Genomic DNA, 17,962 nt, shown 5'->3' with positions numbered 1-17,962 from the left:
AAAATTTGGTGCAATTTACTAACGCAATTTGGTGCAGTCCAGTGATATCAAATGGAGAAAACAGCAGTTGATGATTGAAATTCGGGCCCAAAGGCGGCGTGTTGACTGTCAGATGATCCTTATAACGGCGCCATGGTCACTGTGGTCACGTGTAGTCGAGGTTTACATATACAGTAAAGCTCGTGCTTTGATCAGCTCAACCCGGCATGGCACAGAAGACAAACATCATTGCATGTCACCACTGAGCCAGGCTTACCGAGCCAACCGTGTGACGTACGGTCTGAAATTCATCGCCGTTGGTTTGAACAAAAGCGGAAAGGGTTTTCAAGAAAACAAGACGAGAAGAAAGTATTTCTTTGTATGTGGAAATCGCCCGACAGCGGAGGTCTTACCGCCCGAGGAGCTATGGTTTCATTTTGGGTTCGCCCCAACTTCGCGGGCGAGTCACCAGGAGCTCTGCACTGACAGAAACATGTATGAAGTGAACTGTGTACAGTCCACAGTAGGGCTGGATGTAGCTTCCAAATAACTTCCAGACGAAAAGCGTGTGACACTGCAATGTTTTGTTAAAAGAACCAAGCCTAAACCTAACCATGCATCCCACATGTATAGTAAGTTGCTGCAGCTTGAATGTAAATCCAACCAACCAACCAACCGTCCAACCAACCGTCCAACCAACCGTCCAACCAACCGTCCAACCAACCGTCCAACCAACCGTCCAACCAACCAACCAACCAACCAACCAACCAACCAACCAACCAACCAACCAACCAACCAACCAACCAACCAACCAACCAACCAACCAACCAACCATCAACTGCAGTAGCAGTGATGGCCAAACTTCTGCCAAAGGTCGCCGGTACCCTTACATCACGCCATATCGCCCGGTGGCCACCCCGTGCCAAAGCAATGGCAGCGGGCAGGTATATATAAAGCAGGGTGGATTCTAGTTGGGCGACGTCCCAACACCTCCCGGTATCTCAGTCGTCTCCTGTGTGCTAGCCTTGCTCGTTGTCTCATGTTGGATAAGACACGAATGAGATACATAAAGAAAAAACATCTGAAACGTTTTGATTCCGCGCGTTATGTCAAAGGTCACAATGGGTCAGGTTAGGTCACTACCGCAATCTAAGCACCGCGAGTGTCCTGCCAGATTTCCGGGCGGTGTGTCTGAAGACGTCACGACAGCGGCGTCCCGACAGCGGGAAATATAGCCGCTGTCGCGTGTAAGTTGGGTGTTCAAGTGGGCCTTGTCGGGGACTCCCGCTGAGTTGTCGGGCGACCACTTCAGAATTTGAAGACAGCGGGACTACAACAGCGGGAATTCCCTTTACACCGGGGTCCCACTGTCGCTAGTACCGCTGTCGCGAAAAGCTCAATGTAAAGGGGATTGCGGAAAAAGCTGGCCCTGTCTACCAGGCCTGTCTACCCTGGCTGTCTACCTTTTTGGGCCCCAAGGGTATGCATGGGGGTTTGGTAATGGAATTTCCTTGAGGATAAACTGGGTCAATGCAATTCCAGATGTGTGTGAGCTGGATGGAAGACAATGCCTATTGGGTTCAGGGGCGGGGGTGTGGGTGAAGCTGGTAAAGCAATTCCACCAAGAAAAAAAAGTTCCAAGTACATGTATACAATAAAACGTTCCTGAAATGTTAAACAAAATTGAAGTAGAAAGTAATACAAGGAAGTAAAGAAAACTGGTAGGATGAGCCAGACAACAATAGGACCTTTGTTTGTCACAACAGCTAAATTCACAACAGATGTCTGACACTCCTGGGTGTTACTGTAGCTCAGATACTGACGAAATCTTTAGCAGCTAGCGCTGCTGCTCTGGCAAACCATCCTATCAGTTTTCTTTGTTTATCGTGTACCCCATCACACCTCTTCTAGCTAGTGTAACAATCCTAGTACATTTTATTGTATACTTAGATGTTTATCAATACACACATGTAATAGATTTTCTTCCAGTGTTGTCGGAGTTGCTCATAACTGTCCCTATCCTCCAACAGTATGATCCAGCCCACCCACAGCTGGGATTGCCACTGACCCAGGTTTTCCTCAAGAAAATTCAATCAGATGCAAAAAACCCCATGCATGCCCTTGGGGTCCATAAAGGGTAGATAGCCAGGGTAGACAGGCCAGGTAGACAGGGCCAGCTTTTTCCGCAAACCCAATGTAAAGGGGTCATTTAGCAATTTCTGTTTAGACGCAGAAAAAAGTTGTTGCTGCCCAGATGTCGGCAGTCCAGACATCTAGAAAACCTGTGTCTAAGGGAAAAAAGTTAAGATACTATGATTTGTTCTTTGTATATAGGGCCGACTTTGTTTCAGAAGACTAACGAAACATAGACATGGACTTTTTCACGATATGTCCCATTCAAAAGGATGTTGCATCATAATTCTTGTTTGTTTCCCAAGAAAGAATCATGTATATCTTGAAGAAACCTAGGAACATTTTTCCGAACCGCAGCTGTTTGGATGTCATTTGGTCTCAATAATTTTAACCGAAAATACCATTTTACGCACCAGTACGTGGGTTTGGATGGTGTCCTTCCGCAGGTAGGCGTTGGTCACATCTTCAGAATGACATTACGTTTCTGGCCCTCTAGCGGACTGCTCCATACTACAGGATGTTTGTACATGTTTCACGGCACGAAAAACGATATTTACGGATGCTTAAACAGTACTTAACGTCGACGTATTTTCCTTATTTACGCATCTATACGCCTCTTATACGAGTACGTAAAGATCGTCGTTACGTGGTCTTTCCGTGGGCGCGGATACATCCGTAATTTCCGTTTTTCACGTAGCCTTTAAGCAGTCTAAAGATATCGTAAATAATGATTAAAAAACGTTTATATTTCATGTAAATATGACGTTTTTTTCTTCTTTAAGCATCATTACGACTAATATACGTGTGTGTAAAGATTAACAAAAGGTGCGGATACATCCGTAATTTCCGTTTTTCACGTAGCCTTTAAGCAGTCTAAAGATATCGTAAATAATGATTAAAAAACGTTTATATTTCATGTAAATATGACGTTTTTTTCTTCTTTAAGCATCATTACGACTTATATACGTGTGTGTAAATATTATCAAAAGGTGCGGATATATCCGTATTTTCCGGCTTTACAATAGCCTTTCAGCTGCTTAAAGTTGTCATATATTCTTTGTAAAACACTCTTAAAACGTGTTTATAATTTACGTTTATTTCTTCTTGAAGCCTGTTTACGACTCGTATAAGTGTACATTAAGATGACTATAAGGTGCATATTCCGAGTTTTTAGTTGTATTTCAGCAGGTTGATGGTGTTGTAGACTTTCCGCATTTTTTATAGAGGTCAAATTATACCTACTATGTATCATTGTGGCCTCATCGTCTTTTATTCTGAACTTGCATTTGATGTTGATGTCGACAATCACAGTGGATGTGCAATCTGCCCTCGCGATTCTCTGCCGGTATCCGAGTCCACAGTTCCGATTCCAGTGTCGGGTAACACGCCGAGGATAAGGTTAAAAGAGCACACTGTTCCATCTGGCCACCGCAAGTGACTCCAACCGTTGTGACTCCAACCGTTAAAGCAAGGACGTTATGACTCGTGCTGTATAGGACGCGAAGCTTGGTCAACTTACAGGGCAGAACAAAAGAGGTTCTCCCTGTCAGAATAATACAATGCGGTCGTGAATTCCCCGTTCTGTGCCGTGTTCTTGTTCAAATCGGCTCTCCATCCCATCAGCTTGTACAGAATTATATCCATGTCCTATTCTTGCGTTCTTTCCGTCGCCGGATCGATGTCCCAAGAACCGTGGCAAAAGCAGCGTCTCGAACAAAAGTAAATGCAGTACTTCTCCTCGAACAGACTCCAGCCGGAATAACAACTTGATTCCTTTCGCACATCCGGTAAAATGTGAAAATCCCACTTGTCTGTCATTGGGTAATACCCTGTCACATGGTACACAGCTGGAGATACTGGCGGTGGGGGCGCTGATCATTATCTTATCTGGGGTAACGGCTTATTCGCAGCTAGATACTAGATTAACAGTAAATAAATTTTAAAAAAGCCTGTGCTTGCAAATGAACCCATTTCTCACAACCATTTGGAGCGACAGTTAAAGAGGAAACCACTCAAAGCCTAGAAAACATATAATTGGGATCTCTCCGGTATTTCACGGTGTAAGGACTGTTGCCCACCCGCCCGAATTCATATGTTGCATATGTGCACGCGAAGGCTTTTTAAAGAACACGGAACTTGATACAGCGAATAAATTTGTTGCTTATAGAAGTATTTAAGATTAAGATAGCGTTTTTTTTAGAAGCCTTTTAAAACACATCGACTAAGATTTCTTAACCCAGTCGAACCCATGTAAGTGTGAACAAGACGGCACCAGATAAAGAGAAATGATTTTCGACAGTTATACAGGAAAAACTTTACAATGAAGTAATTATGAAGAAATAACATTAGAACGCAACATTTCCTATAGGTGAACGGGTCATATAAGCTTAGGGAGCAAGGTCTCGGCCGCTTGTTGTATATGTTGTTTATAAAAGTAGGAAAGATGCCGTTTCTTTAAAACGCAACATTTCCTACAGGTAAACGGGTCATATAAGCTTAGGGAACAAGGTCTCGGCCGCTTGTTGTATATGTTGTTTATAGAAGTAGGGAAGATGTCGTTTGTTTAAAACGCAACATTTCCTATAGGTAAACGGGTCATATAAGCTTAGGGAACAAGGTCTCGGCCGCTTGTTGTATATGTTGTTTATAGAAGTAGGGAAGATGTCGTTTGTTTAAAACGCAACATTTCCTATAGGTAAACGGGTCATATAAGCTTAGGGAACAAGGTCTCGGCCGCTTGTTGTATATGTTGTTTATAGAAGTAGGGAAGATGTCGTTTGTTTAAAACGCAACATTTCCTATAGGTAAACGGGTCATATAAGCTTAGGGAACAAGGTCTCGGCCGCTTGTTGTATATGTTGTTTATAGAAGTAGGAAAGATGTCGTTTGTTTAAAACGCAACATTTCCTATAGGTAAACGGGTCATATAAGCTTAGGGAACAAGGTCTCGGCCGCTTGTTGTATATGTTGTTCATAGGAGTAGGAAAGATGGCGTTTGTTTCAGTCGAGAACCCTTTTAAAACACATCAACATGATTTGATTACAGTCGCGCTCTTGTAAGTGTGAGCAAGACGGCACCTAATTCAGAGAAATAATTTCCGATAGTTATACAGGAAAAACTTTACAATAAAGAAATAACATTAGAACGCAACATTTCCTATAGGTAAACGGGTCATATAAGCTTAGGGAGCAAGGTCTCGGTCGCTTGTTGTATATGTTGTTTATAGAAGTAGGAAAGATGCCGTTTGTTTAAAACGCAACATTTCCTAGATCCTATGGGTAAACGGGTCATATAAGCTTAGGGAACAAGGTCTCGGCCGCTTGTTGTATATGTTGTTTATAGAAGTAGGAAAGATGCCGTTTCTTTAAAACGCAACATTTTTTAATATTTTTTTTTATCTAACAACAGAAAAATATACAGGACACAGAGGTGATGCTCTCTAGCTTAACTTTACAATGAAAAAATAACATTAGAACGCAACATTTCCTATAGGTAAACGGGTCATATAAGCTTAGGGAGCAAGGTCTCGGCCGCTTGTTGTATATGTTTTCTATAGAAGTAGGAAAGATGCCGTTTGTTTAAAACGCAACATTTCCCATATGTAAACGGGTCATATTCGCTTTGGGAACAAGGTCTCGGCCGCTTGTTGTATATGTTGTTTATAGGAGTAGGAAAGATGCCGTTTGTTTAAAACGCAACATTTCCTATAGGTAAACGGGTCATATACGCTTTGGGAACAAGGTCTCGGCCGCTTGTTGTATATGTTGTTTATAGGAGTAGGAAAGATGCCGTTTGTTTAAAACGCAACATTTCCTATAGGTAAACGGGTCATATAAGCTTAGGGAACAAGGTCTCGGTCGCTTGTTGTATATGTTGTTTATAGAAGTAGGAAAGATGCCGTTTGTTTAAAACGCAACATTTCCTATAGGTAAACGGGTCATATAAGCTTAGGGAGCAAGGTCTCGGCCGCTTGTTGTATATGTTGTTTATAGGAGTGGGAAAGATGGCGTTTGTTTTGGTAGAAGCCTTTGAAACCATATCGACTAAGATTCCTTTAGACAGTCGCACTCATGTTAGTGTGAACAAGACGGCACCTAATTCAGAGAAATGATTTTCGACAGTTATACAGGAAAAAGTTTACAATGAAGAAATAACATTAGAACGCAACATTTCCTATAGGTAAACGATACCGAATTCACCGATTTCACCGAATTCAGAGAAATAATTTTCGCCATGTACAGTTATACAGGAAAAACTTTACAAAGAGAAATAAAACATTGAAACACAACTTTTCCTATAGGTAAACGGGACATTTAAGTCATCTTTGAGGTCTTACTAAGTTAATGTTATTCATTTTAAAGAAGTAGGAAAGTTGTCGTATGATTTTTGGGAAGCTATCCAAAATAAAAGATTGCTGTGTTTGTCTGAGCCGCGGGAACTGTGATGAATGTATAGAACTTAAAAGAGAAACACGATGTTTTCGGTTATAGCATAAAACTTTACTACTGTTATGAGTAGAAAAGCAAAGCAGTTCCGGAAACGTTCTGGAACATACAATCTTATCTGTACGGCATATTTAAATACACATGTAAAACATACGTAAATATACCCGGTATTTTAAGTCACATATACAAATGCCTAAATCGTCCGGAAAGGTTAGATTTTTCTTTAAGTTACCTTTATGAAATCTTAAAGCTTCCCGAAATATTCTGCCGTGTTTAAGGTCTTAATACGTATTTCGGAAACTTTGCTTAAATATCCCTTTTCGTGCCGTGTTTGTTTCTTGGTCGTGAACAGAACAGCTGAACAAGTCACAATATGTGTGAGTATTTGGAAACCTCAACTTGGCAAACTCGCGGTGAACTTTTGCACTTAACGTAGGCCAAGAATAGTTACTCATGGTGAGAAACTGGATGAAATTGTGAAACAGTCAAACGTTTCAGACAGCATCCGCTATCTTTCGTCAGTGACTGAGTCACTGACTGTTTCAAAATTTTATCCAGTTGCTTGAGTAACTATTTTGGCGTATATTATTACCTGAGGGTCTAACCTTCATCAATGAACTCAATTTAGCTGCTTTATAAATAATAGTAATGATGATAGCCTGTTAAAAGCATTTACATGATCTTGAAATTGAGTCCTTTATTTATTAGTGACTCTCATCAAACTGCAAGGTACTTTTCCAACGACTGGTATGTAACTATATGGAGGAAAGTGTATCACGTCGGTGAATTTAAGTTTCATTCCACCGAGTTGTTTAAAGCGACTATACTTAGTCTAACAAACTTAGGCCTTGGGCGATTTTACTGTTATCAAAAGAAACGCACTTGTGTTTCCGGTGTACAGTTGTTCCTACTTTGTTAAGCAAACAAGTCACACACGCAGACCCCCCCACACACTCTCAGCAGTAAGAGGTGACGTCATGACCACACCCTGCTTTCAAGCTATTCTTACATTAACGTGTATTGAGCGTCGCCCAGGTGACACAGTTAGTCACTACGGCGTGACATGTTTGTGTTTCGTCCATGCCCGGATTCGGAAGACTGGTATCACCTACGTGACGACATGCCGACTCGACACGCTCTTCCTTTAATAACAGATGACGTAGTCCAGTAGTCAGCAGGTCCTGCCTCCGGACCAAGACGTCGTGACTTCGGATCCATGCACGCTACTGGAAAGGGTCACTTTCCTTTGGACAGGTAGTCCGCTGTTCGCAAAGAGCTGTGTGTGTGTGGGGGGGGGGGGGGGGGGGGCTCCTTTGCAGAATTACTGGGCGGCACCGGCGCTTATTTTTCGGGGGGCGGTGAGCGCTGGTTCGCGTTTTTCAATATACCGGTACCAAGCTTTTTGCTGGATAAATCATATATGCTGCCCGTTTCCATTCAAGAAAGCCTGCAAGAAAGAACGCTAGGAATTTCCCGGGAACAATAAACCTGTTAATACTGTTCAAAACGTATTTTTTTCAGTCACGACAATTGGAAGATTAGCTCAAATACTCATTGAGCTAGATTGGTTCCTAATTTATTGCGAAGGGCATTCGCAAAGTGGCGTAAATCGGCACGAATTTATCGCCTAAAATTGCGATTAAAAAAAACTAATTCGCAATTATTACAATCACTAGTGCACTCACTGCACTGTACATCTATTTTTGATGATTTTTTTTTCTTGTATAATGGTTTATAACTGACAACACTGCGATTTCCAATAAATATTGTACGATATATCTGATCGAAGTCCAAACAGCGAATGTGGTATTCGAACCGGGCGCGGCCATTTTGTAGAGATCACGTATTTCACTAGTACGTTGCACGTCAGTATTACCGCAAGGGAAAATTGCCACAAAATACCCAAAGTTGGCGCAATTTCCTACATGTTAGAGGTGTTGACCAGTTAGGTCGGTCCAATTTCTTTCACAAATGGGGTGTTGAAACCGTTAAAACGGTTGATTTTGAATTAACTTTCAAATAAAATACTTCATTGTAAGTACATGTACTACGTTTAGCACGTTTGTCACCTTCCACTCCCGGCTAATGCCACTTGTAATTTGGAAAAGCACCGGGAGTGTAGGAAATCTAATTAACTTGAAGCCCTTTGTTGGTTGTCGTTAATATTTATGTGTAACCTAAAAGTGCACGCAATCTTCTATCATCATTATCTATTTCTGCCATAACTTGTGAATAGTTATGGAGACACGTCTTTGAATTCATGGATAGGCCACAGACAGATTTAGGTTCTTTCTCATAAAAGGTAAGGTAAAGCAGTCATCCTCAACTGAGGGGAAGCGTTATGCTTTTTCACGTACCTAGTTAGCACACAGCCCCTAATTATCTCTTGCACTAGAGATCAGGTGCCAAGAGAGACTAGGTGCCAACTCTATATTGCTTATGTTGTGCTCTGCCGGGCCAAAAGGGGTTAATATCGTCTAGCGCGAAGGGTCTGGTGTCCAGGCTAGGTCTGAACACATAATGTGACACAGATCGACTCAAACACAAAAAGACACTGGGGATTCAGATGTTAATACTCATTCTACTGTACCTCAATCCACAATGTTGGATTCAATACTCCCAGAACTGATACTTTATTGTTTCACCTATGTTGACTCATGATGTCAAACACACAGAGTCTGTCTTCAATACATATCCATACATAGTTCATACAGAGAGCAGCTGGATGTTCAGTATAGATAAACAACAGTTTGACTTAATGAATAGTCCATCTGCCGTGTAGCATGGTCATACTCATTATATCATCTTACTTTGTTGTGGTAGGAGTTTCAGTAAGTCTATGACTTCCTAACCATCAACCAAGGTCCACAGCAAACTTTTCTTACACGACACAGCTGAATAAACCACCTCACAGTTCCAGGATCACAGAGGATTGTGGGTTAAAGGTCAGACATTAAAGCCCCTCAGCAGCAAAACAAAAATCTGGATGGAATGGTTACAAATGAGGGACCAGGTCAAGTTCGATAATGTGCTTCCTAGTGGTTTCCTACGGTACTGCAGCGGGACTTCAAAGTTTTTGAGTTCAAGTTCTAGATGTGCTGTGGTCGTTATTTTTGAGTGGTAGATAGCTTGTGGGGCAGGAAGGAAGGAAGTTGTGTAAGATTGGCTCCTCGAGCGGCTTGTATGAAACTACAGTGGGCATTTTTGTCTAAAACTTTGGAGGATAACTCAAGCAAGAGTTGGTGGATTTTCATTGTTTTGGGCAGATAGGAACCTTTGGGGATGATGAACATAATGTGATGCATTTTATGCAAATCAGGGACTTATTTACACAATTAAGGGCACAGCAGGTAAATTTTATGGATGACATCAGCGCGCGCATTGATTTTCGCAAGCTTTTCAAATAAAAAACAAGATTTTTTTTACCCTTCCGCAATGGTCAACAAATAGTACAATATGCCGCAAACTACTGTCAGCTCTATCGCCAAAACGTTCTAGATTCCGTAAATAGGCATATGCACAATGTAAGAATGGTGAAAAATCCATGCAAATGAGTTGTACAACTAGAGTTCCACGACCTCATACCTTCGCCAAATGATTTTAACCTTTATAACTGACGTATCAGGAGTGTTTCTCATCAATTATAAATCATACCAGTTGATCTTCTTCACCCAAAAAACAAAAGTATGAGCTTAACAAAGAAGATTATGCTAACAAAGTAACATTTATCATGAATTATGCAAATGATATCCTTATTAGCATAATTTGATTCAACGATGTTCACATTCACATAACTTCCAAATGACACAAGTATGAAATTGCCATCATTTACCTGTATGAAATTATAGTAGTTTCTCATTAATTATGAAAATTAGGCCTACATTTGCATATTTTCAATCCATCAAAAGTCATCAGTAACAAATGTCACACATTTCAATAGTCATATCATGGAACACAGCGGGTTTTTAAAATTGTATCATTAATTATGCAAATTAGAATCTAATTTGCATAATTATCGTCCAATCATTCTAAGCATCACACAAGCTATCTACATACCAAAAATCATGACCATCCGTCAAGGCCATCTTGAGTTATAGTATTTTCTCAGTAATTATGTAAATTAGGTCTTCATTTGCATAGTTCATATCAATTCATATTTCTCTCTTCCTCAGTTACATATGTCACATGTTCAGAGTCCTATCGTGGAATTTGGCGGATGTATAAACTTTCCTAATTAATTTTGCAAATTAGATACTGATTTGCATAAAAAGTATCTAATCATGTACATTATCACTCAAGCTATCTACTTACCAAAAAATCATAACCATCCATCAAGCCCTTCTTGAGTTATTCCCTTTCAAAGTCTGAACCAAAACCTGCTCCTGCAGTTCCAGCCGCTAGGGGGTCAAAACCTACACCACTTTCTCTCTGTTCAAGGAGGTTATCTACCACTCAAAAATCAGTTCCATAGCTTGTCCAGAACACGAGATATCGAAACAGGAAGTTCCGCTGCAGTACCGTAACAAGCCGCTAGGGGACCCAAAATCTAATCATTTCCTAGTCTCATCAAGACCTACCCACATACCAAATATCAAGACAATCCATCGAAGCCTTCTCCAGTTATGCTGGTGGTTACAAACATACATACAAACACTACCCTCTGCATAACCTTCTCGGCATAGGTAAACATCATCACTCAAGCTATCTACTTACCAAAAATCATAACCATCCATCAAGCCCTTCTTGAGTTATTCCCTTTCAAAGTCTGAACCAAAACCTGCTCCTGCAGTTCCAAAAAAGCCGCTAGGGGGCCAAAACCTATACCACTTACTCTCTGTCCAAAGAGCTATCTACCACTTAAAAATCAGTTCCATAGCTTGTCCAGAACACGAGATATCGAAACAAGAAGTTCCGCTGCAGTACCGTAACAAGCCGATAGGGAACCCAAAATCTAATCATTTCCTAGTCTCATCAAGACCTACCCACCTACCAAATATCAAGACAATCCATCCAAGCCTTCTCGAGTTATGCTGGTGGTTACAAACATACATACATACAAACGCTACCCTCTGCATAACCTTCTCGGCATAGGTAATTATGGTGCATGCAAGCTGTAACAAGATTTCTCCTTGTCACCAACTTACAGGAAGACACAGTGCAGCCCCCATACCATACTTGTAATAGGATATAGTAATGTACGGTAATTGCTGTGCCATTATTATCAACAACGTGGAATCCGATGTGCTGTTCTTGAATGAAGTGAACTACTAACAAATTCAATAACAGGGTCAGATGAAGTAACTAATGTCAACCGGTTTGAGTGGACCATTGTTTAGCTGTCTGTATGTTGAAGACAGAATGAAGAGATTTCTAAGGCACAGCAATTCAGTCGGGACAGCAATGAACAGAGAGCTAGAGAACTTCAGTTGAGGAAAAGTGAGCAGAGCCAGCAACATGTTGTCACCGTCAGTCTTCCTCATGACTCAGGAGACTCCCGTGCCCAGTGTACAGGAAACCTTGTCTCTGCCGTCTTGATGCGCTATACAAACCAGGATCTAACTCTATAATTTAATGATTTTAATGTTGACATCAGTGTTAGTTAATGTTTTATTGAATGCAGGGACAATACCGTGTTTTATTGCTTCAATTCTTATTACACGCTTTATGGTATGTGGATGTCTTGTTTTTTTTGCTCGCCTTTTTTTTCCGCCCGCGCGCACTAAATTTGGAGTCTGCAGAGGATGTCATCCATAAAATTAACTTGCTGTGGCATGATGAGGAAAAGTTGAAATCCCCTTTCAATGTTTCATATTTTACAATGGCGACCTATATACGAGGACACCATATGGACATACCTTTTAGTAACCATTGTGACTAGGCTGGAACATATGGGCAGTGCTAGCTTTTCATGATGGTACCTCAAGACATATCAACTGCTTTATAGAGAGTAATGCCGATTGATATATCAATTACATGTGTATGCAAATGTAAGTATTCAAACCAGAGCATCATTTGCATATCTGATAAGAAAATATTAGCCTTCTTTGCTAATACAGTACTTCCGTATTTTGACCTGACCACAACTTGTGTTATTTGGGTAAGGATCATCAACTCATACGATATCCTTGTTTGTTACCTTGTTTGCATAATCAAATTGAAACCTTTATAATACATCATTCATGAAAGTTAACATCATTTGGCGAACGAATGGGGTCGTGGAATTCTAGTTTGTATCTTATCTGTAGTACATCTTGAACAGACCTTTAGTTTAGCTGTTGTAAACATATAGTGCGACAAATGTGATCCCTGTCTCTAGTACCAGTTTGATAGGCAAATGATAACACATTTTGTATTCAATTCATGAAACAAAACAAACAGCATGATACAATTCTCTGAAGAACAAAGTCATTCAAAATTTGATATCCAAATTATAATTAGTGTCAGATTCAGCCTCAGACGTAACATGCATGGAAAAGATGATATAGTCCATGACCATGGACTTTGAGCTGAATTCTCTTCACACACAGCCATGGGGGCATCGATCCATAGCCAAAGATATGGCTGATAGCGTTTGTATTATGAGTGCTGATATCTTCATACATGTATCTACCTTGTCCCCCCAACAACCTGGAGGTTAAGGAACTAGGCAGGTAGGTGGGAAGGTAGGTACGTAGGCAGGTAGATAGTGTTGTGCTGATTCTCTCTTCCTCTTTACTCGTTGTACTTGACCAGTTTGAGGCGAGGAGCTATGTTCATGGACTGAAGCTCCTGGAACAGCAGCTTGCAGGCGTATGGCATCTTCAGACTGGACACGTTACGGGAGGACTTACAGTACTGGCACCTGTAAAAACAGAAAACATTACAGCATCTTCAGACTGGACACGTTACGGGAGGACTTACAGTACTGGCACCTGTAAACACAGAAAACATTACAGCATCTTCAGACTGGACATGTTACGGGAGGACTTACAGTACTGGCACCAGTAAACACAGAAATCATTACAGCATCTTCAGACTGGACACGTTACGGGAGGACTTACAGTACTGGCACCTGTAAACACAGAAAACATTACAGCATCTTCAGACTGGACACGTTACACAGTACTTACAGTACCATGAGTACCTGTAAACACAGAAAAAAATACAGAAACATACTGGAAAAGACTAAAACTCTTTTCGAGTGTGGTGGGTTCTTGAACATACTCGAGGTGTGGCTCTCCTAAAAAAATGTGACATACATTTATCAACCTATCCGAGGGACGTCCCTAGTCGAAGCTAGGTACTCATTTAAACCTAAGTCAAGTGAATGAAGTCGTGTCAAGTGCCTTACCTAAGGACATAACATTGGTGCATGTCAAGAGATTCAAACCCAGGACCTCTAGGTTCTTGGCCAAACACTCTAACCATTAAGCACATAACACCATTTTCTTCCATCCCTTACAATCCCTGATTCAATACAATACTCACCATCCCGAGTATCCCAGCAGCCCACACTCCCCGCACACATCCACCTCAAACTGGTCGCTGGAGATCATCAGCCTCTCCAGTAGGAGCATACTGCAGGACACAACATTACTCAATCAGTGATAATGGAATTAAAGTAATGATTGTTATTATTGCAAAAACAATTCATGCCCAACAGGGTAAGTGTGCTAAATGTAGGTTATACATTTGTCTTCCAACTACTCTCAGTCTTCCCTTGACCAGGGTTGGGTGTAAGGTCGGCTGTGGTTGGCAGTTGGTCTGTGAGGAAGTCAGGATGGTTGGTGGGAGTAAGGTCGGCTGTGGTTGGCAGTTGGTCTGTGAGGAAGTCAGGATGGTTGGTTGGGAGTAAGGTCGGCTGTGGTTGGCAGTTGGTCTGTGAGGAAGTCAGGATGGTTGGTTGGGAGTAAGGTCGGCTGTGGTTGGCAGTTGGTCTGTGAGGAAGTCAGGACGGTTGGTTGGGAGTAAGGTCGGCTGTGGTTGGCAGTTGGTCTGTGAGGAAGTCAGGACGGTTGGTAGGGAGTAAGGTCGGCTGTGGTTGGCAGTTGGTCTGTGAGGAAGTCAGGATGGTTGGTTGGGAGTAAGGTCGGTTGTGGTTGGCAGTTGGTCTGTGAGGAAGTCAGGATGGTTGGTTGGGAGTAAGGTCGGCTGATTCAGGAACACTCAGGGCTCAGTTGGCTGTGAAATGGTTTTCATATAGTCATCGGGAAAGATAGGTGTGGCCTTAAGATTTTTAGACTACTCCCAACCCACAGCTGACCTTAGTTGGGTAGTGGTCAGGGGAAGGTCCTGAATGTGTAACAGGGGCTTTATACAATGTATACAATTGTATCAGAAGCTATTGATAGCACTTCTCAACAGTGAAGGTAGTTACACATTTAATTGTAAGATGCACAATATGCTTAAGGCTGTCTGTCAGTGCAGATGATCACTCCTGGTTATACACTATTCATAGAAATACATTATCAGTCTAGTCTGCATTGCTTTTTCCCTTTTTAAACATGTGTAGACAAATTGACAGAGCACATATAACTCAATATATTGGCATCGAATAGTTAGATACAGTGTCCCTTACTGTATTCTGGCATTTTGACTTAATTGTGCTGTATTGAAAAACTAGTCATGTTCTTCATTCACTAGTTAGAGATGCACTTCCATCTTCAAATGCACCCCTGACACACAGTTTGCACATTCTTTCATTCTCTGGTTGCACCTTCCCGTTTTTAATTATCTCGTTAAATCTCAATTTGGTCATAGCTCTCCGATAGTCATGGCTTGTTACTGTCGTGTACAAATAAACATGGAATGCAAGTTTACATTTTCTGAAGGTCCTTCAATAAAACAATGGTAAGTAACTGTCATGTTGTCTGCTTGATTAGAAAAAAAATGTACAGAAGTTGAGTTTACAAAAGCTATTTTGTGTAAGTTAAATGAAAACACCATATCATTGGCCCAGGGGTAGCTCAGCTGAATCCTAGACTTGTACTGTAATTATTCTGTACATCTCTGAAATTTTAACTACTGTTATCAACAAAAAGTCAAATATCTATGGGCGAAATAGGTTTCACAAGCCTATAAAGTGTGCAAATGATTCTTACCTTGCACCGTACCCAATCAGACAGTCTCGCTCCATTTCACCAAGTCGCAGACCCCCGTCCCTTCAAGCAACAACAACAGAACAGTCAGTCTGTACTAATTTCAGACCACTTTAATTATAATAATATCAATTAAACACTTTCAACATTTTCTGTACTCCAAGCAAATATCACGACTAGCCAATACTTTTAAGTGTACGGCATCTAAATTTTGGACACGGTGAAAGATAGCCTGATTAAATTGCGCCTTTAGCGGCCTGCGAAGCTTGATGGCGAGCATCCCCCATCTGAGGGAATCAGGCTCTTCAAATATGGATTATTCATGCAACCATCAACATCATGCTACAGACTAGGTGGTGTTGCTTTACAGTGATTGACAGCAGCGCACTTCTGAAAATTATGTCTCGAATGTGCTAGAAATGTTTTAAAATGTTGCAAAGGTGCTCAACAAAAAGCTGACAATAACATGAATATTTCCTTAGCTGTATGATTTTTTTCAGTTTACAACTCAAATCTTACATTGAATATCTTAACATCATGTATAAAACATTTCATATACCAGAAGTACATTGTACTTCAATCTAATATCAAATGTGCACTCTGTTTGGTACTACTGACCGTGACCTTCCCTCGGTGGGTTGTCTGGTCAGCACGGCGCGCGGCCCTTTGGCTCGAGCGTGGATCTTGTCCAGCACCATGTGCTTGAGTTTCTGGTAGTACACTGGGCCAGTGTAGATGTAGGCATTCAGGGGCTCCCTATTGAAATGTAATCATCAAAGATTACTAAAAGGTATACAGGTTAAGGTAAAGGTATCCACTGTGTCTAGGGCTTGGAATTTGAAGGCTGAGCCCATCCTTCTATAGATCTCCATCCACCGCCTTTTACCTCCCCAACCAAAGTCAGGTACCCATTTTTACAGCTGGATGGAGTAAGGAAAGTCATGTGTACATTTCTCTAGCACTTAAATAGCCTGGAATGACTGGCAGGAATTGAACTCATGACCTCTTGTTCTCTTGAGTACCAGGCTTCCCTACTCGCACATTTGGCAAATTAAAGCAGGTGAAGTGAAACATTGACATAACTGTATTGGGATTTACTCATAAAGTGTAAAATCATGACAATATACTTTTTAAATTAATAGTCAGTAACAAATAAAGAGTAAAAGTAAGTACTGTAACTATATCAAATAACTACAATACTTTTGAAAAGTACATTGAAGTCTTTCATTTTCATGGGGACTTCATTTTGGAGCAGGAGGGGGGAAGGAGATTTTTTCATGTTTGCAGTTGAAACAATTCTGTAGTACAGATTGAAATTACTGTGAAAAACACACGGAAATCCATATTTGCTGTGACATAATTTTGCGTTAGAGAAGTCACTGAATGAATCTTTCACAAACAATCCATTCAAGACATACAGTGCTTTGTCTGAAACAAGTTATTCTGACTCCATTACCCAGTGATGCCTGAGGTCAGGTAGTCCTTGCCCTGGTAGTTGAAGCCATGTTGAACCAGCTCTTCACACACGTCGGCCACCTTACTGCCACCAAACGCTGCAACAATGGGAACAACAGTCTAGGACTCTTGTATAAACTGCCTCCAGGTCTAACACACTGGCTCGGTGTATCAAGTACAAGCTATATTAGACTTGACAAATTGGATTGATTGACTCAAAATGAGATGGACTCCTTATCGAAGGTGGGTTCTTTAATGTGCTCGTGGACCTTTGGCTTGAATCACATCCCATCCAAGAAGACATCTCTAACTGTTGCAGTAATTTAAAGGTACCCAATTTCACGATAAGGGCAAATCATCCGCCTGTTAGACATTCAAACCTTGGACCTCCAGATTGTGCGACAAAAAGCCAAACCACAAGCCATCAGTGTCACCAATGTTTTATCTACTGAGGAAACATGATTGTAATCTGAGTGTGTTATGCTCATTATTAAAATCTACCACCTATTACCTGTCCCATAGTGGAACTTTCCCTCCAACACACCAGCCTTGCCTGCCAGCAGTTCCATCAGTTTTCCCACAGTCATACGGGAAGGGAAGCCATGGGGGTTCATTATCTGTGGGCAGACATGAAAAGGTAGAATCATAAATTGTAATTCATGATTTGTTTACATGGAACAGTAAAATTTTACTCAACAGGGGCTCGTCAGTACGGTAAAAACCATGGGATTCATGATCAGTGGGCAGACATAGAAAGGTAAAAACCATATGTGAAACAGTAAAAACCATGATGGAGTTCATGATCTGTGGGCAGACATGGAACAGTAAAAACCATGATGGAGTTCATGATCTGTGGGCAGACATGGAACAGT

The 17,962-nt window shown here is 41.2% G+C and overlaps 1 protein-coding gene and 1 long non-coding RNA gene across 3 annotated transcripts in view; one reads left to right on the top strand and one right to left on the bottom strand.

Moving 5' to 3' along the window:
* The first annotated feature begins 9,275 nt into the window (after positions 1-9,275).
* Positions 9,276-10,951, top strand: LOC136423462 (uncharacterized). Its single transcript, XR_010753739.1, has 2 exons — positions 9,276-9,694; positions 10,278-10,951. It is a non-coding gene; the product is annotated as an uncharacterized lncRNA (long non-coding RNA).
* Positions 10,952-11,743: 792 nt separating this feature from the next.
* Positions 11,744-17,962, bottom strand: part of LOC136423460 (DNA-directed RNA polymerase III subunit RPC2-like) — a 35,800-nt gene continuing 29,581 nt past the window's right edge. The window contains exons 28-33 of one of the 2 annotated variants that reach the window (XM_066411605.1): positions 17,602-17,707; positions 17,092-17,188; positions 16,254-16,391; positions 15,639-15,698; positions 14,026-14,115; positions 11,744-13,399 (exon numbers count right to left, since the gene is read on the bottom strand). In XM_066411605.1, the coding sequence (XP_066267702.1) occupies positions 13,270-13,399; positions 14,026-14,115; positions 15,639-15,698; positions 16,254-16,391; positions 17,092-17,188; positions 17,602-17,707 (621 nt within the window). In that variant the 3' untranslated portion in view covers positions 11,744-13,269. Of the gene's footprint in view, positions 13,610-14,025; positions 14,116-15,638; positions 15,699-16,253; positions 16,392-17,091; positions 17,189-17,601; positions 17,708-17,962 lie in introns of both variants that reach the window. The other variant, XM_066411606.1, reaches the window with a different exon arrangement.

The sequence above is a fragment of the Branchiostoma lanceolatum genome, chromosome 17 (assembly GCF_035083965.1).
Source record: "Branchiostoma lanceolatum isolate klBraLanc5 chromosome 17, klBraLanc5.hap2, whole genome shotgun sequence".
Lineage (NCBI taxonomy): Eukaryota > Metazoa > Chordata > Leptocardii > Amphioxiformes > Branchiostomatidae > Branchiostoma > Branchiostoma lanceolatum.
The sequence above is the reverse complement of the archived record's forward strand: the minus strand, read 5'-3'. Positions and strand labels throughout refer to the sequence as shown.